This window comes from Microtus pennsylvanicus, chromosome 1 (assembly GCF_037038515.1).
Source record: "Microtus pennsylvanicus isolate mMicPen1 chromosome 1, mMicPen1.hap1, whole genome shotgun sequence".
Lineage (NCBI taxonomy): Eukaryota > Metazoa > Chordata > Mammalia > Rodentia > Cricetidae > Microtus > Microtus pennsylvanicus.
Window position 1 is genome coordinate 63,887,900 of NC_134579.1, and position 24,217 is coordinate 63,912,116.

Below are 24,217 nucleotides of genomic sequence, written 5' to 3' on the forward strand. Positions count from 1 at the left end.
TCTATGTGCCTTACCTGCTTGTGAGCACAGTGAGTCAGAGGCGGGGGCGAGCGCTTCCCTCTCCTACCAAGTCCTTGAGGAAAATTGTTAGTATATGCTCAAGAGAGTTCTAAATTCACATTAGTTTTGATTAGTTGGTCCAGACCTCATCTCAAATTCTAAGTGCATGTGCTCTGTAAGGTAAGATATGTTGCTATGGGAATAGCACCTTTTAAAAAAATAGGTAAGATTTTCATTCTGTAGTTTTGGCTGGCCTGGAACTCTTTACGTAGTCTGGACTGGCCTCAGGTTTACAGTTCCCCTGCTTCAGCCTCCCAAATGCTGGGATTACAGCACATATCCACCATCCCAGGTGGGAATAGTAACTTCCATGTGCATTGAAAATATACTATAGTCGGGCCCAACCTAGTCTTCTTGTGCAGCAAGTGTGGCTGTGCTGAGATGCAGATTCGTGTCACTCTATGGCTCATCACCAGAATATGAGGAACTGTACAAGTAGTGGGCGCTTAACATGCAGTGGAGTAATCAAAGAATACTGGCATGTCCGGGAGGCGGTGCCTGCTCATAGGTCAAGTGTAGACTGTTGGTTTATATCTGATTAGCAGACAAAGGGTTTATGATCAAGGTCAGCTTCTTCTCTGATCATGTGCTCCTGTTCTCAGATTGTAGGGGGAGAAGGGAACATACAGCTTCAGAGTTGCCAGAGGGATTTACCTTTGACACAGTCCCCTTCTAACCAAGATTATGAGACGTACCCCAAGGTGGGCAGCGGTGCCTCTTCTCCCTTTCAGGTCATTACTGGAGAGGGGTTCTTGTTAAAATTATGCCGTCTTTTAGGCACGTGGACAAGTAAAGGATTTTCTTGGTTTTTAGCTACTATCCATATGCTAATGATTTCTACATTGGGAAGGTCTGGGCTATGCTGTCTTGTTCTGACAAATGAGTTCTAAAATCTCAGTGCCTGTGTGTGTGTGTGCGCGCGCACGTGTGTGTGCATTTTTTTCAAGCAACTTCCACCGGGTGCAGTGACTTTCTAGACACCTTTCAAAACCAGGATCCAGGCCATACCACCTAAAACATGTGGCTCACTGCCACACTGTAAAAGTTATATCCACTGCTTCTGCTCACAGTCCAATAGCCAGGCCCTAGTCGTATGGCCACCCATTTGAAAGCAGAACAGAAGTGCGTGGTATGGGGGACCACATGGCATGTCTGCTACCAACCAGTCTACCCGAGACCTGCTTGTAAAAAGTCCTTTCCCATCTGAATACCTGTCAGTATGTCGAGGCTGGCGTGTGCAGTACACACAACCTGTCTTCTCTCACAGGTCTGTCCTTTCCTCGCCTTAGTGAGTAGGTTTCCCTTCTACCCAAAGATTGCCACTGCTTCTGCTCCCCCCTTGGTGACCCCTGGTCTCTGTTTTTATTATGGAATGGTGTTCAGCCATACGTGAGTTCTCAGGACTCAGATTGTGTGTTGCTTCCTGCATGCATTTTTCTGGTATGCTTGCTCTTCAGGATTCCGTGCTCTACCTCCTTGGTCCCTGAAGACATAGCCTGATTTCCCAGGAAATATTTTAAAATATATCATAGCACAGTTTATTTATTTATTGTGTCTGTGTGCATGCATACATACTGAGCCATCTTGCCTGTTCTAGAGCTGTTTTTTATATTTAACCTCATGATCTGCTGTGCTTTTTAATTGGGGTGGCTCCTTACTAAGGGAGACAGTCTTATGTGTCTTACTTTTCAAAAATAATAGTTGTTGAGTGTGCCAAGCTCTATGCCAAGTTATATATCACTGGATCATGAGGTATAATGAGAAATATATAATTAGATAATTTGGTCATGCAAACATAGAATGTGTCATTGCCAGTTGAGAAAGGCTCCCAAACAAGACTCGGGATTTCTTCCTCTGCCCTTCTGAGGGAGCTGTTGGAGGTTTGGGGGTCTCTAGAGGAAGATAGGGATGGGAGTATAAAGGTTTCCTGAGAGCCGGTGGCAAGGTAGACAGATGGGGCCATCTAAAGTCTTCACAAGACCAGCCACAGCAGTGTCTGCGCAGCCCACAGCGTGCTGCTCCGCTCAGGGCATGCTCGGGCCACAGCAGTGTCTGCTCAGCCCACAGTGTGCCGCTCCGCTCAGGGCATGCTCAGGCTAGAGACCACTCTCAGTGGTTCCTCTGCCAGTTGGCCTTGCCTCGTGACCTGTGAAGACCAGTGCTCTTCACTTCTGCCTTTGAGAATAATAGGATTGACTCACTGCCTGCCTTCTGAGCAGGTGATGGTTTTACTCCAAGAGATGCCTTCAAATGGCACATTCTCCTAGATCACATTCTCCACTGCCAGTTACTGAGTCTGTGGGAGGGTGGGAAGAAGTGAGGGGGCTCACAGGACATGGGGACATTGAGGAAAGAATGACACAGCTGTAAAAGGACGACTTAAGTCATTGAGAAAGTAGGAATCACTGAAGAAGTATCATTTCCTCCGAGTGTGAAGGTCCATAGTGCCGTCAGGACAGCATCTGCGGTCAAGTGCCTCTCGATAGGCTGTTTTCCTGGTGCTGTAGCTGGCTGGAGGCTGTTGGGGTCTCCCTCAAGTCCACCAGGTCCAGCCTCTTGACTCACACATGGGGAAGTGAACTTAGGAGCCATATTGGGCCAGCTCTGAGTCTCAGCACAAAGCCATGATGGTTGCTGGGCTCTCTACCACCAGGAGTGCTGCCCTGGGCCATGGGTCATGATCAGCTGCCCACAGCCTTTCTTTCCCCTCTTACCTTCCCATCTAAGACCAGGTAAGGGCAGATTAGGCCCCAGGGAGGTGGCTGACCTGGAGAGCATTGGTTCTCTTGTTCCAGAGCACAGAGAGGTAGCCATCTGAGCACCATATCTCTGTCTGACTTGTGCCGTGGTCACTGTGCCTCATGAGGGATGTGCCATGCTGTGCAGTGTTAGCCCTCTGTGCTGGGCAGTACGAGACAGGGAGTTTCTATCCAGGGACCTTGGGCAGATTTGCTGATGCCCAGAAAGGAGACTGGGTGACCCTGGGTGGGTGATTTGTCCCTGTCCTCTGTTCAGATAGTCCCAGGGGCCTTGTGCTCATCTCTTCTGAACTGTGGCTTTAAGTTACAGCCTTATCCTGACAGTTTCAGACCTCCTTTTCTGCTTGGGAGAACTTGGCCAGTATGTAGGCCGATCCTGTTGACCTTATGATAACCTAGAAAGGTATTGCACTTGGATCCTCCATAGTTTGTAATGTATGCTTCATACATAGAAACATATTGGTTTCAAAGCTGTTGTTGGGAGCTGAATTGTATCCTCCAAATTCAAATGCTGAAGCCTGAACCCCAATGTGATGATGTTAGAGGTGTCGCCATAGGAGTTGGCCCTGTGAGGTCATAGTCCTTATGGAGGAGGACACACTGGGGGCTCAGTCTTTCTGCACAAGCATAGAGAAAAGACCACGTGAAGACACAGTGGGAAGGTCACCATCTCCAAGCCAGGAAGAGCCTCATCTGGCCCTAGTCATGGGAGCCGTGATCGTGGATTGACAGTGCAGAACTTTAGTAATATAAAGGATCATCAACTAAGCCACTGGGTAGTGTTTGCTATGGAGGCCAAGCTAACTGGGTTGCCTTCCATCACTGCTCACGGCTCTGTCTGGTCCTCTCTAGGCCTCAGCACAAACTTTCTCAGAGTACTCTTCTCTTGTGGCCATTACATAATTTCCCTTGTGTATTGTCAATGCACTAACAGTCAGAGTGCAGGGTGTCTTATGTATCTTCACCTGACTGGGTAAATTCCCCATCCTTCCACTCCTCCACATTGCCCCTCTCCTTTCTGTTTCCTCCAGCTGGCTGAGAGGCCGCAGAGAGTACTCCATCACTGCTTGTCTGTTGTCACCACTTGAGAAGGCTATTCATCCTGATCCCAGCTGGGTACAAGCTGTGGGCGGGATGGAGGTGGAGAGTGGGCTCCAGTGGCCTTTGTCTACCCTCGTTGTGCCTGCTTTGCCTGGATGTGCAGCTGTTCTCGGCTCAGTTGGTGAGAGTATGTTAATAACACAAAGTAGAGCCAGGCTAGCAACAGAACCAGATTGTGATGGCAAGGCCAAGAGCGACATCACGGAGGAAGAAAGAATGGTATTTCTTAAGTCTTCCCTGGTTGTTTCTGTCCTTAAGCAGCACTGCACCCTCTGTCCTTAGACTCTTGCCCCAGAAGTTGAGTCACAGACCTAAAACCCAGGGAGATGCAGCTCTCTGGACTTGGGTGCTCTATCCCATCCCTCACATTGCTCATTTTAGGGGTAGAGTCTGGAGGGCCTGGGATGCTCAGAAAACATTCTTGGGGAGGGAGATGGACAGGTTTTCCAAATAAGGTTGCCTCATTCTTCCCCCCTGCCTCCTCTCAGCACCATTCCTGAACAAAGTACCACTAATTCCCTCGGCACCAGCTCTTTCCTGCTTCTTTGCCGTGCACCAATAGTGTCTAGGACATAGGAGGGCGTATAATATGCGATCTGACTGACAGGATGCAGAGCTCCCAGTGGTGCCCAGGGAAAGCATTCTGTGTCCCAGTTCCTCGAGCCATGTTGCTTGCTGTGGCTGTGGCTGCACTCAGAGGGTCTAGCTCAAAATGTCAAGCCTCCAGATCCATAGAGAACGTGGAATTCCTCCCTCTCCCAGCTGTGCCAGCTGTCAGCTTTCTGAGGAGTGGTCCCTCCTGAGCAGACTGATTTTCCAGCCACTTCTCCTTTCTGTTTCCTTGCAAACTCCTCATGAGGTACAGAAGGAAATGGGGCGGGGGGGCATTCTGGTTTCCCTAAGGAAAAGAGAAGCGCTTGGCCTTGGGCAGAGTGTCGCCATTCATCCTGAGCAGAGTCGTTTTGACAGGCCTTGTTTGTATTACAGGAATGTAATGTGAACGTTCTGACTGGACAAGCGAGGAACGAGGTGAACATTTCAAATAGAAAACAAAACTCACATTGGCCTTGATCAAGAAAAATGGCTGTTTTCTTTCACTGTACGCCCAGTGTTTCTTGTGTTCACAGGGTTGTGCCCAGCCTTGTCATTGAAGTTATTTGGGAATCCTCTTAAAATTGGCCAGTTCTCCCTAACTCTCTGCACGCGGGACTCCAGCAGTGCTGCAGATAACTCTCGTATGACTGTACAGAGGCACTTCAGCCTGGAACTGAGAGTGTGCGTGTACTCTTCTGTGAGTTTGGGGATGTATGGGGGCCCGAGGGTGGGTATCTGTCTTTTCTCACCTTAGTTTTTGGAGAAGGTCTCTGGAATTCAATGTTTTTGAATAATGTTTTATTTTGGTTACATTTGGTATTTTTCCTGCCTGTATGTCTCTGTGAGGTTGTCAGATCTTGGAGTTACAGACAGTTGTTAGCTGCCATGTGGGTGCTGGGAATTGAGCCGGGTCCTCTGGAAGAGCAGTCAGTACTCTTAACCACTAAGCCATCTCTCCAGCTCCTGAAACTCAATTTTTAGCTGCAGTTCTGGCTGGCAATTCCCTAAGATCTGTCTAGCTCCACCCTCAAGTGCTGGTTTTATACATGTGCTATCATGCTTGGCTTATTCTCAGGAGTGCTGAGCATATGAGGAGTTGAAACTTAGGTCTTATTCTTCACGATTTACCCACTGAGCCATCTTCCCAACTCTCGAATATTTTCAAAGTAAGCTTCCCTGCCCTGTATTCAGGAACCAGAACCTAAATGCAGACCTGTGGGAATCTTCCTTCTTTGGTATGGAGAGAAGTAGGGGATGGATCCTGGTCCCGTCAGAGTAGCATAGGTCTAGAAACACCACACCAAAAACCTCCACACCAGCTCCCAAGAATAGGTTAAATGTTGTTTGTTTCCATAGGAATGCCGGAGTTTTCCCTTTAGACAGGCATGCAGGAAATTAAACCACAAGAAAGGCCAAGTGGAATTTCTTAATCCACCCAAAACAATGAAATGTGAAGTGTGGGTTTATGGTTGGAAAGTGACCGGGTAAAAATAGCATGGACTAACTCCACAAATCTGCCTCCTTGGGCCCCTAGAGCACGGGTGTGCGTGGGTTGTGGGAAGAGACCCGTGCTTGGCTGGCAGCTTGCTCTCCTTTGGGAAGGCTGGCATTGCCTAGCGTCTTCTGCCCAGGCATATTTGCTCTCCATGCTCAGCTCTAGCAAGCCCGCCACTATCCACAGAGCCTGCTTAGGATGTTGGGTCTGTGTTTAGACAGTGACATCATTAGCAATCATCTTCAGCCCTCCTTGTCTTGGGTCAGGTTGATGTGGCATTGATATCTGATGGAAGAGGCTGCTTGGCCTGAGTGGCCTCCCTGGACCACTGGTTGAACTTGCCATTCGTGATCTTGCATCCTCACCTGCCTCTAAGATTGCTCCCTCAGTGTTAGGCTCCTCTTAGAGCTCTGGGGACACCAATTCACACTTGGGAGAAAGACTTGTTCCAGCAGATGTGGCTTTTGTCACCGTCTCTGAGACCAAACATGCTGCCATTGCCATGTGCCTGTCAGGGATTGGGGTGGAGCACACAGCACAGTTAAATCAGTGCCAGGGAAAGAGTGCCGGTGAGAGGCACTCCCGTCTGCTGTGGGCATTTGCTTTGAAAAGGGGTGTGTGGAAGCACAGTGAATGACCTGTGCTGGAGCAGGAAGCTGGCACTATCTTCATGATCTTGGCTTAGGAAAATGGTTAAGATTCCGGCCACTTGAAGACAGAAACTTAAAGAAAGCCGAGGTCCTGTCAAAACCTTAGATCTGATAAACATGACCTAAAACAGGTATTTCTCTGGGGTAATTAGTTAATGTCTTTAAAAATTTTAATTTGAAGGCAATATACACCACTTTTAAAAGATTAAACATTTTAAAAGTAATTAGACATTTCCAAAGTAACATTTTAGCTCATTTTCAGCTAGTTTTACTTGCATGTAGGTGTATCCACACACTATACATAAACTAACGTGTTTTACATACTAAAAATCATATGTGTTACAATATTATATAACTTTAAGTATTGATTTATTTCTGTGATTACAAAAATGAGTATGTATTGTAGAAAACTTGGGAGAGTACAATAAGGAAATTTAAAATAATCTAGAATTCTGTTATGGCCAAGGGTAGTTGCTACAGATGACCTCATGCTCAGTGCCTCCCAGCATTCACTCCTGTATGGTCCTCTCTCCTTGAATTGAGCCACCTCTCTTACTTGTTTATGAAAATAGGATACAGTGGAAGTGATGTTCCTTAACTCTCAAGGTTAGGTACTAAGACACCTTGTGGTTAAACCTTATTATACTTGCCCAACACTTGTCTTGATGAAGCCTCTCTTGGAACCCAGCAGCCATACCAGACAAAGCTGGAACCCTGGGAGAGCACTGGGGTTCACAGCCACAGCTGAACCCAGCACCAACTTCTGACAACATGCAAGGTCATCTTGGACACCTAGCCTGGCCAACCTTGTTGATGGCTGCAGCCCTCCTGCCACTTGTAATAGGCACATGAGACTACGTGAGAACTATCCACACAGCTAAGCCGTGTTGATCTGCAGGGCTAATTGCTCTCTGACACCATTGCTATTTTCAGTTAGTGGTTTGCTACACAAATACCTGGCAAAGCATGGGGCAGATTTAGAAGTAATCCCAGGTGAAAAGAATGCTCGAGGCAAAAACATCTCAGACTTTGGAGCCAGCTGGGCTTCTGCTGTGTGACTGTAGGCAGGTTTTTGGCTGCTGTGAACTTTAGTTTTTAAACATTTGTAAAATGGAAAGGAGGGCATTGAAAAACATTCCAGTCTGCACATAGTTGGTACTAAGTAAATGTTAGCTGTCACTTGCTGATATTAAATGATCATGAGGAGTGGTGATAGAGCACAGCCTGGCCCTCAGTTATAAAGCGGATGCAGGCTGATCCTGGTCCTGATTACCCTCCCTCAGGCTGCCACACAACCCGGTATCAGGATCAGCCACGCCCTGTGCTTGCTGGGTGTAGTGAGCAAGGCCATTACTCTTCAGGCCAGGACGAGATGGAAACAGCAGCAGAGAATATGTAATGAGAGTCCTGTATTTGCGTTTTCAGGTTAGGCAGAATGCCATTCATTTCTGAGCCCTGCGCTTTGCACGTTGCTTGGCACACTGTGTGGCTTTGTGGCCTCGGCTGGCTATTGGTGAGGTCAATACAGTGTAGTGTATTGGTTCTGTCCAGTGTTGTATCTGTGCTGTTTTGAGTTTGCCTCGAATCTCCCAGGTTCATATTTCACTAAATAAAGTAGAACTCATTGTATAGCGTCTTTAAAAGCCAAGCATGTAAAAGAAAATTTGGTATTGTAGTTTCTAAAAGTGCCGCTAAAACACTTTACCTCCACTGACACTGACTGCCGTGAGAATGGACAGCAGTCATAAGCCTGGTGCTGCAGGGATTTTCCAAGGCAGTCTGCAGCTCCCAGAGTCCAGTAATGGCCCAGGTGCCGGGACCAATCACCCCCAGGTTCCTTGTCCTGTTCCCCGGGAAGCAGCAGAATCTCTTATCAGAAAGCTTTTGTTTGCTACAATCGCTGTAAATGAGGGATCCTCAAAAGCTAGTGCTTCCTTGCTGTAGAATGCCAGCCGTGAAGAAAGGAAGGTGGCAGAGGGCCACGGCAACTGTAGTCGCCATGTGTGTAGACAGCCGTCGTCGGGGTAAAACCAAAGAGGTTAAGACCTTGTCAAGGAAGGACATTGTCATTGTCTCAGAGTGTTTCCTTACAAAACACTGGTTTACAAAGACAGAGGAGCATTGCAGGGGTGAGAGGTAAAATCAGTAATGGCGGTACAGACGCACAAGATGAGGCATAGTGACAGGGACCCAGCTTGGCTTCCAGGGTGTCCTCAACCAAAGTGCAAAATCTGGCCCTGATCACAAGGAAACATCAGGCCAACCCAAACCCAGGGACCTTTGTGAAATCATTGCTTGATGCTCCTTAAGTTGTCCCAGGTGACGGAAAGCAAGGACAAAACCAAAGAATTATGGCGATGTGACAGCTGTTTGCATGCGATCCTGGGCCAGAGTTTTTATTTTTTGTTTCGTGACAGCTGACAAATGTTGACCAGGACTGTGGGGTTGATGGCCTGAGCTGGTGGCATCCACCTGGTTCAGCTGTTGTCCGCTCCCCATGTCTTTCTCCTGGAGTGTGCGCTGAAATGTTGAAGAGTTTGAGATCCTTTTGTTCTCTTGTTTTCAACTGTGGCATGTCAGTTTGGCATTGTACATTAAGCCCTTCATTAAAATTAAAACAAGTAACTTAATTTTAATAAATAAAACAAAAACAAAATTAATTAAATTAAGCTAAAATTTAATTGAAACCAGAAACTGAATGAATTCATGCTTAAGTAAAGTTTGATAGGCTCTTTTCAGTTATGGACGGTGTTATGGGAAGTTATAAAGGGGGTTTCTTGGTGCAAATAGTGGGACTCCTGCTTCGGAGGAAAGAATCTGACTGCTGGCACGAGGCCAGGCTCCAGCTGTTCCACCTTTGCACCGTTATTGTCAGATTCAGAGAAGCTGTGCAGAAAATGGGGCCGGGATGGGGGCAGTGGGACTTTGTGCTGAGAGCAGGAAACTGCAAAATGAGGCAATAAGTTCTGTTGTAAGGGGTGCATGCCGTAACTGGCACATTTTATAGATGCTCACAGCCATTGCTTTAAAGTAGAGTATAAAATACAAATATAATATCTTTTACTATTATAGCCTTGCATTTTGCCAAGAGACTGATGAGCCATTTACTGGTCAATTTTCTGACTATCTTGGGTGATTATGTGTTCCTAAGGAAAACATAAAAATGGTGATTTTTCTCCTGCTTTAGAAGGTGAGAGAATGGTCCTTAGCAGTAGCCATTGTTGAAAAAGTGGCTCACATTGGTCCAATTCTGCTTGGCCTGTGGACATACCTGTGGGCAAGTATCCGTGTCCAGCACACAGTCAGACTTGCCCAGGCACCATAGTAAGGCACTGTGGGTAAGTATCCGTGTCTAGCACACAGTCAGACTTGCCCAGGCACCATAGTAAGGCGCTGTGGGTAAGCAACTGTGTCCAGCACAATCACGCAGTGTATAGAGTGTGACTTTCCAGTGGAACAAGGTGGTGCTGTGCAAGACGTTCACCATCAGAAGCAGTTTCAGGAGATGCCAATCATCTCTGTGTGGAGTCTTACAGGATTCCAGAACTAGTTCTGGGTTTGTGATCCTACTGTGAAGGCCCTGAGACGTGGTTATCTCAGGCTTGGTCACCTAATGAACATCTGTTTCTGGTTCTAAGAGGCACAAGTACAGAAAGGTTGGGGGGCGAAGTAGGAAGGGGAGAGGGAGGAGAGCAGGATGGGATCAGCAGAAGCCCCTCCCCTGCAAGCCCGCTCTGCAGACACAGGGAAGGACTCTGGCTGGAGTGAGGTGTTGCCATTATTGACTGTGACCTTAAACCTCATCTCTAGCTTTTCTCATCTGTCCAGGAGGGAGCAGTGGTGGCTACTGCTGTCTCTTTATTTCACTTATAATGGAATTCCATTGATTTGGCTGCAGCATTGTGCCATCAAAGGTATCTCATAGAATCCTGGCCACAGGACTACATTTTGTCTGTTAAAGTATAGAAAGAAACAAAATTTCTTAAAAGGGGGGTGTTTTATATGGTCTTTCTCACTGGAGGGAGCAGAGCAGGAGGTGACCTTTCTGTTTTCCCTTTCTGTTGCCTGGAATACAGTCAGTAGTTGTCTAATACCAGGAGGGGACCTGTAGGATGGAAGCCACATCTGGGGCAGTAGCCTGGGAAACAGAAGGACCCTGGCCTCTTGACAAGCCCTGGGGCAACCATACCATCCTTGAGTGACTCAGCTGTGTCTTCTGTGGTTCAAACATTGTTACTTTCCATGCTGCTCGGTTAATATGTATCTGAGCCGTCACATCTGACCAGGGTTCTTGTAAGGATTAAATTAACTAAAGCAAGGGGAAGTTTTGTGAGGTGGGATTACACTTTGAGAATTGCAGCATACTACAAAGATACTGCTGAATTAGTCTTGTTTTTGTCATGTGAGGAAACAGAAGGGCTAGGGCGGTGATAGACAGACCCTAATGGACGGGCTGGGCACAGAGGCAGGAGAAAGAGTCAGCTGCCATATAGGCTGGAGAGCTGCAGGTGGCAGGGCAAGACTTGCTGGCTTCCTGCTTTCAAATTAAATCTTTCTGTGGTAAAGGCTGCATTGCCAGCAGCAGAGGAAAAGGTGGTCGGAGCAGGGAAAGACAGAAATACAGAGGGTTAGAGACAAGGGCCCCAGGATTCCACTGAGAATCTCAGCATGAGGAACTTGGGAAGCTGAACAGGGCTGGTTTGGGCACACCAGTGGTAACTGAACCGTTATGTCAGAACACATCTGTTAAGTCTATTTAAAGAGAACTGAATTCTACAGCTTCTGTTTCCAGAGGGTTCTTGAAAAATCCTGCTGGTAGTAGAGAGAACTAGCAGGCATCAGTCCATCAGTTTAACAACTCCTGTGAACCAAGTGAAGTGTGCCCTGTCCCAAATACGGAGAGCTCAAGCCTTTGGACGGATGGACAGACACACACACACACACACACACACACACACACACACACACACAGCACTCTGTTTCTGGCAGGTACCAGAAAGATATCTATGGAAAGATTCACAGGTACCCATGGGGCCTCCTTACTCTAGAAATGGCAGATTTGCAGGTAACAAAGTATGTGTCTGAGCTATAATTTCATCTGAGCAATAGAAGTGAGAAGTTTGAGACTGGGTGTTGTATCTCTCATTGTTTGGCCCAGTTCAATGCAAACTCTGTTTTATACTCTACCTAGTTAGAGAGCTGAGGGGGAGGAAGAAGACTGGTGTTGTCCTGTTGCAGAACCAAAACCTGTATCTTTCCATAGTCATTTGTTTGGTCTTCACAGCAGGATCTGGGAGCTATAAACCATGTCATGGCTAAGTCGTAGCCAGCACCCAGCTTTTCGTGCCACATTCCCAGAAGGCTAGTTTGTTGTGTAGCTAATAGATCAAGTTGACTGTGGACATTAATTTCAACCCCCAAGCCTTTAGCAGGGTTGCTCACAGGGTGCATTAATCATTCTTAGGTGCTCCTCCCTGGGAGGTGCGGACAGCTGTTAATGTGGAAATCATAGATTCGTATACAGAAGGCTGGGCCTTCCACAGACCAGTGCCCGTGTTACTGAGAGCTGGCCATTCCTTGGCATCCATCTGGAAGGCAGACTATGGGGGTGAAGACTTTGGAGCCCAGTGTATTTTGCTGTGAATTCCACTTCCCAGCTGTGCAATGTGATTACCTGACTTAACCTCCATGTCTTCACTTGTCTGGTAGAAATAATAATGACACTCTCACCCTGCGTTTGAATCTTGGTGTGCGTGCAATAGATGTGCACATGTTGGCTACCGCCATTGAAGATTTCCATTTGCTGGCATGAGACCCCCCCCCCTTTCCAGGACTTTCTCTCCAGTGATCTCTGCTCAGTGAAGGGAAATCCCAGAGCCTTCAAACTCCTCAGAGATGAGAGTGGTGGGGGAGCCGGCTGTGGGAAGTGAGGAGCCCTTCCCTGACTGTAGAGTCTCACTTGGAGGTGTCCCCTGTTTCCGCTCTTCATGTGGAAAGTTTGTTTAAACAACAGGATCATAGAGGCCTTTCTCAGACAGCCGAGGAAGGTCCTGTGCAGTTGCCTTCTTGCTGGGCTGAAATGAGTTGCCATGCCTCGCTGAGCCTGTGGTCCCACCGTTGGAAGTGGGAGGTGCTAGTACTCCCTTAGCTGAGTCAGCAAAGGTAGAGACCCCAGCATGGCCAACATGGGAACCTTCTCCTGTTTCTAGAGAGGAAGTGTGTATTTGACCAGTGCCCAAGACCCTGGACAGGCATCGCAAACCAGCTGAATCTTAAAGGGTGCGTTGAGAGTCAGGGCCAGAGCCAGGTGGGAAGGACCCAAGTTTTCTGCTGGATGTGAAAACCATCAGGGCCAACTCTACACCTAAGTCCCTTTCGGGTACACATCCCTCTCATGCTTGGACAGCACCCCCGAAGGGAGAAGCCAGGCTGGTAAGAAACAGAACTGGCCCTGCAGTCTCCCAAACATCCCCTCTAGGTTCTAGCATCCTCTCCTGGGTAGGGGACATCTCTGGCTCCTGCCGGTCAGAGGTTCTGCCCAGGCAATAAAAAGCAGCAGGTGTGATAAGGCAGGTGGCAAATTGCTGCCCTGTTTCTGGACAGGAAGACCAAGCTGCTCTCCAGGCATCTGCTTCCAGTGCCACCAAGCCCTAGAGTCACACAGGTGGATGTCATCTCCTTTCTCTGCAGACCTTCAGTGGCCACTGGGAAGTCAGCTGGGGCTATGATCCGTGAGCTCCCCCACATGCTATAAATGCTCATATCTAGGAAGCTCTTCAGCAGAAGCAGATTCCAGAGAGGAAGATGTCTGCCTGTTAGCTTGCTCCTCTGGGAAGGCCGTTCCCTCCCCTCCTGTCGGTCGGTCGTGCTTACCTACACGACTCTCCTCGTCCCTTCCTGACCCCTCGTGCTGCCCATTGTTTCGTGTGTGCGAGCATGTGTCTGCCAGGAATTGTTTCTAAGGACAGGAGAAGGGAGGGGGAGGAAAGGAGTGAGCTCTCATTTTTTTTTCTTTCTGGGACTTTTTTCTCTTGTTTGTTTTGGGGTGTCATTAAGTCTTCAGTCTGGCTTGTCACTTCATCCGCAGTCAGATGACACGCATGTGGCTGACTTAATTGGAAGCCGATGACTTGCTCCGAGCCCGTTTCCACAGGGCATTGTTGAGTTGGGACTGTCCCAGCCAGTCTGGATGTCATGACTGGCCTTCTGTGGCAGAGTCCCACCTTGCCTGGCTTGGCCTTGAACCCTAGCAGCAGGCATTGGCCTGCTCAGTCCATAGACAGTGAGGAACTCTGATGGAGGGCTGCTAGGGCAGCTGTGATGGTAGGGATGGGCTCGCAGAGGTTTAGAAAGCCACATCGGTAGCCAGAGTGCTCCGTGCGTCCTTCTTTTCAAGCTTAGTAGAGCCAAGGTCTAGTTAGAGCTGTCTCTTTGGCCAGAGACTGGAGTCAGGAGAGTGAAGATGAGCAGGCATATCCCTGTGAACATGAAGCCTACACCAGAGAGCCCCCTGGAATTCTTCACCTCCTCCCACTGTGGGTTGGTATCCTTTGTTGGCTTGCCAGACTCTCATCCCCCATAAGGACCACCATTTGACACTGACTGCCACCCCACAGTGGGAGTGCCAGATAGTGCTCCATGCTCAGTCTTCCGCAGAAGGCCAGTCCACCGTGGAGCTCCCTGGGGGCGAATACTCAGTACAGCTGTGCTCCTCAGATGCTGGGGCCACCGAGAACTATGCACTGTATACAGGACAGCATCCCCCAATGAAGACAATGCCACAGGCCCATCAGTACTTGAGTTCTTACTCATGTGGTGCCAACACACGGGCAGGTTTGTGAGCATGGGATCTGCTGGGAAGGCTCAGTTCACTGGATGCAGAAATGAGTACTTTTCTAGGAACAAGCCTGGAGGGTAGTCGTGGTCAGCAAGTGACTGACTACTGGCTGCCAGGGGTTGCACACCAGGCAATGAGGCAGGGTCTCCATGGACACCCTTGGGTCTAGAATGTTCAGTGTGACTTCTGCCTCCCTTTGAATTTATCACAAGCCAGGTGTATTCCTGAGGATGTAAAGACTGTTGGTTTCTCAGATGCCGAGAGGATATGGAAGATGTGGCTAGAGCCATGCGGAGCATGAAGGTCTCATTTCTGTTCTCGGACTCCTTACTCATCTTCACATTTACATGGTTGTGGTTGGTGGGGATAGGTCATGACACTTTTTTTTTTCTCTCTAGGATTTTATGGTCCACATTAGGAGAGGGTGGATGAGGAGGTAGGAATTTGAGTTCTGGGATTAACGTTGCTTCTTTGCTTGAGTGTCCTGATGGCCCTCAGTTTTCTGACGTATGAAATGGGTAGGTTGACCTCAGTTTTTACCAGGCTTTGTAGTAGGACTCTCTGGTGGTAACTGCCAGCTCCCAAATAATGACATGAAGACTTTTTATTAATTACAAAAGCTTGGCCTTAGCTTAGGCTTGTTCACAGCTAGCTCTTATACTTAAATTAACCACTCATATTAATCTATATTCTGCCACATGGCTTGCTACCTTTCCTCCATAATGTATGTCTCCTCCCTCCACATCTTGCTGGTGAAATCCTAGATTCTTCCAAGTTCCTCTCTCTTCCTGGAAGTCCGGCCTATTCTCTCCTGCCTAGCTATTGGCCATCCATCTCTTTATTAAACCAATCAGAAGGCACCTTGCCAAAGACAACTTCACAGGGTGCAAAAAATTATCTCACAAGGCTTCCTCTCCAGAGCTGCCATCTCAGAGTATTCTGGCCTCTTCTTTGTCATCTTCTCACAGTATTTGAATGGAGGATGTCCCGCCAGCCTGAACAATACCCACGCTTTTAAGACACCCCCTCCGCTGTTCTCTCCAAAGTCCTTCTTACGCATCACCGCTTTCGTGTTCCCTTTGCATTAGGGACCATCATCTCATTCAGTCCCTAGTTTGTGTGGTCTTACCTCCACCTCCCACCAGTATCTTCTTAGGTTGTCACTACAGTTGTCCCAAGATAGGAACCTTCTTTTCATAGTCCTGTGTTCCCTATATGACCACCCAGATGTAGTTCCCATAGAGAGAAAACTGCCGAGACCAGAGTTTGTGTAGCAGGTCTCTAAGCATTCCCATCCTGATGAGCTGCAGTGCTCTTCGTAGGCACCAGCTTCTCTCCAGCAGTGGCATTGGCATCTTATTTGCTCATTTTATAAAAGAAGGGTCTTTGCTTGGGTGCCCATGTGGCAGTGCAGGCTGCCCAGGGCTGTGGATTTCCCTGAACAGATGAGGGTGTCCTTTGCCCAGCCTGGGTCTGGTGTTCTGCCTCCAGGTGAAGGGTGACTCGTGGTGAGCTGGACCAGTTCTCCTTTTCAGCCAGTTACCTCCCTGGATGCAGGACTGACACGGGGGATGCTGCCTCTCTGAGAGGTGTTTTAAGGATGAGTTATAAGCAGTGCTCAAGGATCTCAGATTCCTGTGTTGTGGGCTACATTCCCTAAGAGGAATGTTCCTAAGGGCAAGTGCTCAGGTTATGAGTCCATTAGGGGCCCATTCAGACAGGAACTGTACCAGTGAGGGAGACAGGGATCTTCAGGAAGATCCAATACTCCGTTAGTAACCTAAATACTAAAATTGGACCAGTACCGGGATTAGTACAGCCTCTGAGCAAAGGGACACCGATGTCTGCTCTGCCCTCCCAGTGTACACCCGTCCTCTAGGATTGCACTTTCTAGGAGGAGGCAGTGATGGATGACTGGAGATGTTGACAGTGCAGGACAGATGAGGCCATAGTTGTCCACCGGGACCTGCACAGAGCTGCAGCAGAACTCTAGGACTTTGGTGCCTGGACAGCAGAGGATGCACATGGCAAGGGATGGGCTGACCACTGATGACTTCCGTATCAGTGAGTGCAGTGAAATTACCATAATTGCTTTGTTTGCTTCCCTTGAAATCTACTTTTGGCCAGGCAATTGCCCAAGGTGATTTCTTTCTGGCTGCCTTCAGTCCTTCTGTGTGTTCCTGGGGTGGTGAGCGATGGATCAAGAATCTGCATGTGAGCCCCTCTGCTCAGAGGGAATCATGTGGAAGGAGCTTGGGGTACTGGCTTCAGAGTCAAGTCAGAGTTCCTTTTTCACTCCACCATTGACTTCTTGAGTGAGGCTCCTGGTTTTTAACCTTTTATTTCTCAGAGGAGGTTTTATATAGCCCAGACTGACTTCAAGCTTGCTATGTAGCTGAGGCTAGCTGTAAACTCCTGATCTTCCTGCCCCTATCTTTCAAGTGTTGAAATTACAGGCATATGCCACTATGCCTGGCTTGTCTATTACACTTTTTAAATTTATTTTTATTTTATGTGCATATACATGTCTGTCTGTGCACTGTGTACATGTAGTGCCTGCATAGGACAGAAGGTGTCAGATCCCCTGGAGCTGGAGTTACAGATGGTTCTGAATTGTTGTGTGGGTGCTGGGAATTGAACCTGGATCTCTGGAAGAGCAGTCAGTGCTCTTACCACTAAGCCACCTCTCCACCTCTCCAGCCCCTTGTTTTTTAACCTTTCTAAGTCACTAGTTCTTCTAAAACTGGGAATTGTACATTAGTGGGTAGAGCTACCTTGTGGTTGACAGAAGTCCTCCCTGGGGATGAGGAGGTGAGGCCTTTCTTACCTTCACAGCCCAGTCATTATCAAGGGTCAATGTCCTAGTCTCTGTCTTCTTCATTCACAGAATCAGGGTGATAGGATTTTGCTGCTGGAGATGGTAGTGTGTCCTGTCCCTGTCTCCCTAAGGCTCTGCTTTGCTGTATGTAAGGGCTACTTGAGATATGGGTGTGAATGCTCATGCCACAGACAATGGACAAAAACAAAGAAAAATGTCTGGAGAAAATGTACGTGTTTTGGGGGTGTCTCCTCCAGACCCAGATAGCCAACCATTGATATAGCTCAGCAGAACTTGAAGAACTTGGGGACTGTAACTTTCATGCAAGGACATTCTTTCCTGGCAAACATTATCTTTCCCTAGGGCTGTCATCAGGGTCCTTCCCCTGTATCCCAGACCTCCTTCTAGAGCAGCAGGACCCCTGTGGCCTGTGTCTGCTCTCCACCCTTAGCTTAGGGCCTCATCCCCAGGCCTGCAGAGTCACTGCTAAGGCTTCTAGACACATAGACTCCCTGGTTATTAGCAGGCAGCTCCGGCTTCCAGGCTTTGGTTTTGACATTGTTTATGGCTATGGGAGGAAACAGCCCTTTAGTCCTCGTGTGGGGGTTGCAGTGTGATGCTGGCAGCCGTGGGGTCCTCATTTGCCTGGGCAGACCTTCCTCCCAGCCCTACACCCAGAGCAGGCAGCTTGCTGCTCTCTTGCTTTGCTCTGCCCTGAGCAGCTGGGTTCTCATCTGTTGTAACTTTGGCTCTTTTATGTTGTAGAAAAGTCACATAGAATATCAATGAAGGCTTTGTTTCTGTCTCACATAGGAAAACAGAACAAGTAACAAATGAATCAGTTTTTCTGACAAGTTGTGATTTCTCTGTAAACCAACTTAAAGAATGGCTATTGCTTCCTGGAGCCCTCCCCCCCGCCCCCCCCCCCCGGGTCAAATGCCAAATTCTGCATCACTGGCAGAGGCCAAAATGGCCAAGTGCTGGTCTCTGTCCTCCAGGGAGCAGTGATGCCCTGCAGCTGAGCAGGCCAGAAAGGGTTGCTGAAAGCAGGGGTGGGAATGGGGAGGGGGGAACAGGACACCCCAGCACTCTGAGTTGGGCATGAATATTACTTCACCCACCCATTTCTGTCCATGCATAGGACCCAGCCCAAATCCTCCTCTTCCAGAGGTTTACAGGATGTCTGTATCCAGGCCTGAGGTGATAGTATCCTTTATCCTTCTTGTCTGGCAGTCTCTGACACTTCTACCCCAAAGTGAAATCACCTGGATGCCTTGGGTTTACACAGGGGTCCATAGTGTGTACCTTCTAGGACACTCGCCTAGTCAGAGGCTAGATGGACATAGGGGCCCTTGGGATTGAACAGAATGGATTCTGCAGTTAGAAAGGGTTTCAGGTTGCTGAAAGTGACTTTGCATCATTCAGCAACTACAGCAACAAGCCAGTAGCCTTGTGTGTTCTCTACTTTCTGTTAGGCACCCAGTCTCTCAGGATGTAGGCCTGTGTTTATCATTTTAAGTTTTAAGGCTCATTATACATCCCAGACCATCCCAGATCCCAATCCCCAATCCCCCTGCCTCAGCCTCCCGAGTAAGTAGCTGGATTACAGAGTTATGGTAGCATACCTAATCTTACTGTCCTGTTTTGAAATTACTCCTCCAGAGATCCTACGGATCATTCAGCTGGACCTTGACCTGAAGTACAAGACCAACATCCGAGAGCTGTTCGAGGAGTTTGACAACTTCCTGCCAGGTGCTGTTATTGGCATAGCCCGAGAGATGCAGCCGGTGTACAGGTAGGTGCTGGCTGTTGGAGGGAGCCTGAGGAGCTCCTCCCATTCTGCTCTCTCTTTTGCCACCTACGGCTGCTTGGGTGCAGCAGCATGTGGTGTTTCTGTACTTGGAGGCATGTCTGCTGACTCTGGCAGGGAGGGGGTCTGCTCCAGAGCTGGAGAGGCTGCCCCCCTAGATGGGGGGATGCTGGGACTTTTTTCTTCAAAAAGCCCAGTTGTTCAGGTTGTTGGCTCTGGTTAAGCTCACAAGGTTAAAAATCCTAGGCACATAACATAACACATAACATAAAATGTCTTGGGGGTAACTCTAACCAAACAGTGAAAGACCTTTATGATAAGAACTTTAATCTTTGAAGAAAGAAGTCAGAAAATGGAAAGATCTCCCATGTTTTTGGATAGGTAGAATTAACATAGTAAAAATGGGCAGTCTTACAAAAAAAACAGTCTACAGATTCAGTGCAATACCCATCAAAATCCCAACAAAATTCTTCACAGACCTCAAAAGAACAATACTCAACTTCATATGGGAAAACAAAAAATCCAGGATAGCCAGAACAATGTTGTACAATAAAGGGACTTCTTTAGGTATCATGATCCCTGACTTCAAACTCTACTATAGAGCTACATTACTGAAAACAGCCTGGTATTGGCATAAAAACAGACAGGAGGACCAGTGGAATCAAATTGAAGACCCAGATACCAACACACATCTACGAACACCTGGTTTTTGACTTCTTTGTTAAAAGTATAAAATGGAAAAAAAGAGCATATTCAACAAATGATGCTGGCATAACTGGATATCAACATGTAAAAGACTGCAAATAGATCCATATCTATCACCATGCACAGAAAGCAAGCCCAAGTGGATCAAAGACCGCAACATAAAACCAACCACACTGAACCTCATAGAAGAGAAGGTGGGAAGTACACTTGAATGCATTGGCACAGGAGACCACTTCCTAAATATAACTCCAGTAGCACAGACACTGAGTGCAGCAATTAATAAATGGGACCACCTGAAACTGAAAAGCTTCTGTAAAGCAAAGGTCATGGTCAACAAGACAAAATGGCAGCCTACAGAGTGGGAAAAGATCTTCAACGACCCCAAATCTGACAGAGGATTGGTCTCCAAAATATATACAAAGAATTTAAGAAGCTAGACATCAAAATATCAAATTATTCAATGAAAAAGGGGGTACAGACCTAAACAGAGAACTCTCAACAGAGAAATCTCAAATGGCTGAAAGACACTTAAGGAAGTGCTCAGCATCCTTAGCCATCAAAGAAATGCAAATCAAAACAACTCTGAGATACCATTTTACACCTGTCAGAATGGCTAAGATCAAAAACACTGATGACAGCTTATTCTAGAGAGGATGTGGAGTCAGGGAAACACTCCTTCATTGCTGGTGGGAGTGCAAACTTGTACATTTGCTTTGGAAATCAGTAGGGCAATTTCTCAGAAAATTGGGAATCCATCTACCTCAAGACCAGCAATACCACTTTTGGGCATATACCCAAAGAATGTTCAATCATACCACAAGGTCATTTGCTCAACTATGTTTATAGCAGCATTTTTCGTAATAGCCAGAACCTGGAAACAACCTGAATGCCTTTTAAGCAAAGAATGGGTAAGAAAAATGTGGTACATTTACACAAAGAGTACTACCCAGTGATAAAAAATAATGACATCTTGAAATTTGTAGGCAAATGGATGGAACTAGAAAAAAAAACATACTGTGTGAGGTTACCCAGACCCAGAAAGACAAATATAATATGTACTCACTCATGCGTGGCTTTTAGACATAAAGCAAACGATAACCAGACCCTAGAGAACCTAAACAGCAAAGAGGACCCTAAGAGAGATATACATGGATCTAAATAGGAAGGAGAAAAAAAAAAATCCAAGATCTCCTGAGTAAATTGGGAGTGTTGGAGCCATGGGGGAGGGGAGGAAGGAAGAGGAGAGAGGAAAAAATATGCAGCTCAATAAAACAATAAATAAAATTTAAAAAAAATCCTAGGCTTCGTCTGGCAGCAGTGTCAGGATTTCCCCTTTAGCGTGGTGAGCTGTGTTTTCACTGACCTCCTGTTACTGTGGCTGTCACACCAAAGGAGAGTGGGTGGACAGTCGTGCAGAGGGAGCGGCAGAAGCAGCTGAGGACACTGGTCAGGGTAAACAGGCACTTCCTCCCAAGGTGACACTTCCTTGTCAGATTACCACAGAGAAACCAGGAGACATGCTCAGAATGTTCTCTACACCGCTTAAATGTTCCTGACAGCAGAGTGGTTAAATAAAATGTCTCTACCCAGTTGAGTACTGTATAGCAGGAAAAGAAAGATCACGCGTAGCTGTGTATGGTGATAGGCAAGCAAACACCAGGGCTAAAAATCACAGGGAAAACCAAGGAGATGCTCCCCAAAGCCAGCACAGGTCTTGGGTACAAAGGGGGTGGTGCGGTGGTGCTTTACTCCCCGCCATAGTCCACATGTGTTGCACATGTGTTATGTTGAGAGAGAGAGAGAGAGAGAGAGAGAGGGAGGGAGGGAGGGAGGGAGGGAGGGAGGGAGAGAGAGAGAGAGAGAGAGAGAGAGAGAGAGAGAGAGAGAGAGAGAGAGAAGGAGAAGTCAGTTTGTGTTCAGAGCCAGTCACAGCTGAGGTCAACTCACCCCTCCCCCACCCCCACCTCTGCCTGGTAGATTGACAGCCTCTTCCAAAGCCAACTCTGATCAAGTTTACTCTTGAAGACCTAGAATTTTTCTTCTTTGGGCTCCTGGGGCCCTTAGTTCTGTGCCGCCTTGTGCAGATACTGGGAGAAGTCATCAGAGAGCTGCCAGCCTTGGCATCTCTTGACTCAGAGCTGAGTTTCCCCCAGGGACGGAGGAGGAGGACAGGCTGGGTTAGTGGTGGCTCTTTGCAGTCTCAGATCTTGTAACAGGAAATTCCTGCGAAGCCTCAAATGAGCTGAGAACTCCCAGGGCTTTGTGGGCTGTCCCCTTACATAATGCTGACTCAGGTTCCCCAGAGCAAACCTGCCATGTGGACTACAGAATGTGAAGTTCTCAAGATTGGGTTCCAATCCTGACGCCTCTCTCTCCAGCTTTGGTGCTCATGGCTCCTCCACCCTGCTCTACCTTCAGCCATTGTGTGCAGTGAATCCCCTCCTGCTCAGACCCAGGCCCTAGGACATTTACACTGGCTGGTTATCAGATCGTTACATCAGCAACACCTGCACAACAAGGTTGGCTCTTTAGAATACATTAAACCTCATCACGTTTCTTACAGATAATCTTGGCCAAATTTTTGTTTTCTGCAGAACTAGACTTTTATAATGATAGAACTTAAATCAGTTTAATTATCTGGCCTTCCCAGAAGAAACACCTGAAGGGTGGTGGATTCAAATTAAATTTCCCTTACTTTCTGCATTTTAATCATTGTGTGCAGTGAGGACCATGAGAACCTGCTACTGGCAGAGCCTTAAGAAAGGTACTCAGTCAACATGCATTGACCCTCAGCCGTAAACTAAGACTCACAATAAATCAAGGCAGCAAATGAGTGTCCTACACTACGGTGTCCAGGGATCACCTGTTACAGTGTGTGCGTTTAGTGTTTGCTGGGTCTGAGAATGGCTTGGCTGGTGGCAGACTAGGAACATAGTATACATGCATTTGTGTGTGTATGTACACACATGGCCTTCATCCGTATGGGAACGGGAGAGCCCAGGGACCTGAAAGATCATTGATGGATCTCCCCTACTTTGGAGAAGTCACCCGACTAGGGGCCAGGGAGGGAGGCTGGGGCTTGGGTGATAGGAGGAAAAGGTCGGAAGAAGAGAAGAGTCCAGTTAATGGTACCTACCCAAGTACAGGTGAAGCTGGGCCCTTCTGAGGGGATGCTGGGCCCCTTTTCCTTAGACATGGGCAACACAGTTTATGGGGAACCCACAACTTGGGCATCAGCACTGTCTGTTGCCTGCAGACTCCCTCCCCTAACAACTGGTACTCAGAGCCCTCCCCAAGTGGCCAGATGTGATGTGGACAAGTTGCTTGTTACAAATGGAATCTGATAGCATCCTCAGAGATGGATAAGAAAATGCTGTAACCCTGGATGCATCGTGACTGGGGAAGCGAGTACGCTTGGTTCTGGAAATTCACTGAGCAGGAATAGACTCCAGTCCCCCAGCTGTGAGGGTTTTATAGTCACTTGTCCCACAGTTACTGTACTTCAAAGGGCACACAGCAAGTCATTTTTTTATGGTGGCTTCCCCTCTATTGTGAGTCGTTAAATGTCTCAGGCTTGCAGAAGGGTGGGGAGAAATGTTTCCCGCCATGCTTTTGACAAATGGCTTTTTCACATTTTTTCCTCACAAACACATCAAACTGACTGATTTCTGGACAGTGCTGCAGGGTCAGGGAATGTTGGAGTATGGGTGGAGGATGCTTCCCTCCGTGGGTCCCTGTCACAGTTTGGTCGAGTCAAGCCAAACCTTGACTTTCTTCGTCTGAAAATCAAGGACCTGGTCATCTTGGATAGAATGCTGCCCTTCCCTCCTTTGACCTTTCTGTGCATCTGTGTCTGGAACTGGACCCCTGATGAGCTTCTCTGTGGTGCTGTGTGACTGGGGTGGGTGTCAAAGGGAAAGAGACCCCTGGGCCCTGCTCTGCAGACCCACACCTGAAGTGTGCAAGCATGACCTTGTGGGATGGCTTCCTGTGATGCATTAGAAGTGCGGGGAGCACTTGGGCCTTCCTTATGTGCATCCTGTAGAATTTAGTATGACGTCATAGGAACAGCTCAAGCGGCAGATGTAAAGGCAATGGCACCAATTAGCTGTGGGATGTGCTGCAAGTCACAGGATCCTCTGTTTTCCCTCTGTGTGGAGAGAGCTGTCTGTCTGTCTATCACCTATTCGTCTATCATCTATGTGTCTACCTATCATCTGTCTTTCCGTCAGTCTATCTATCCATCCGTCATCTAACTATCATCTTTGTTTCATGAACTCCTATTCTATATGACCCCTAACTATAGCAGGTGCCAGGACAGGACACCAGGGATGTAGAACTTGCAGTGAGTACCAGATATTGTTTCGTGTAATAGTGTGTTCTAGATA

At 47.7% G+C, this 24,217-nt stretch overlaps 1 protein-coding gene across 1 annotated transcript in view; it reads left to right on the top strand.

The window, feature by feature from the left end:
- The window catches only part of Xxylt1 (xyloside xylosyltransferase 1), a 131,446-nt gene that overhangs the window by 58,294 nt on the left and 48,935 nt on the right, over nt 1-24,217 (top strand). Inside the window, exon 3 of the mRNA XM_075967461.1 lies at nt 18,977-19,109. Coding sequence (XP_075823576.1) covers nt 18,977-19,109 — 133 coding nt within the window. The remainder of the gene's footprint in view (nt 1-18,976; nt 19,110-24,217) is intronic.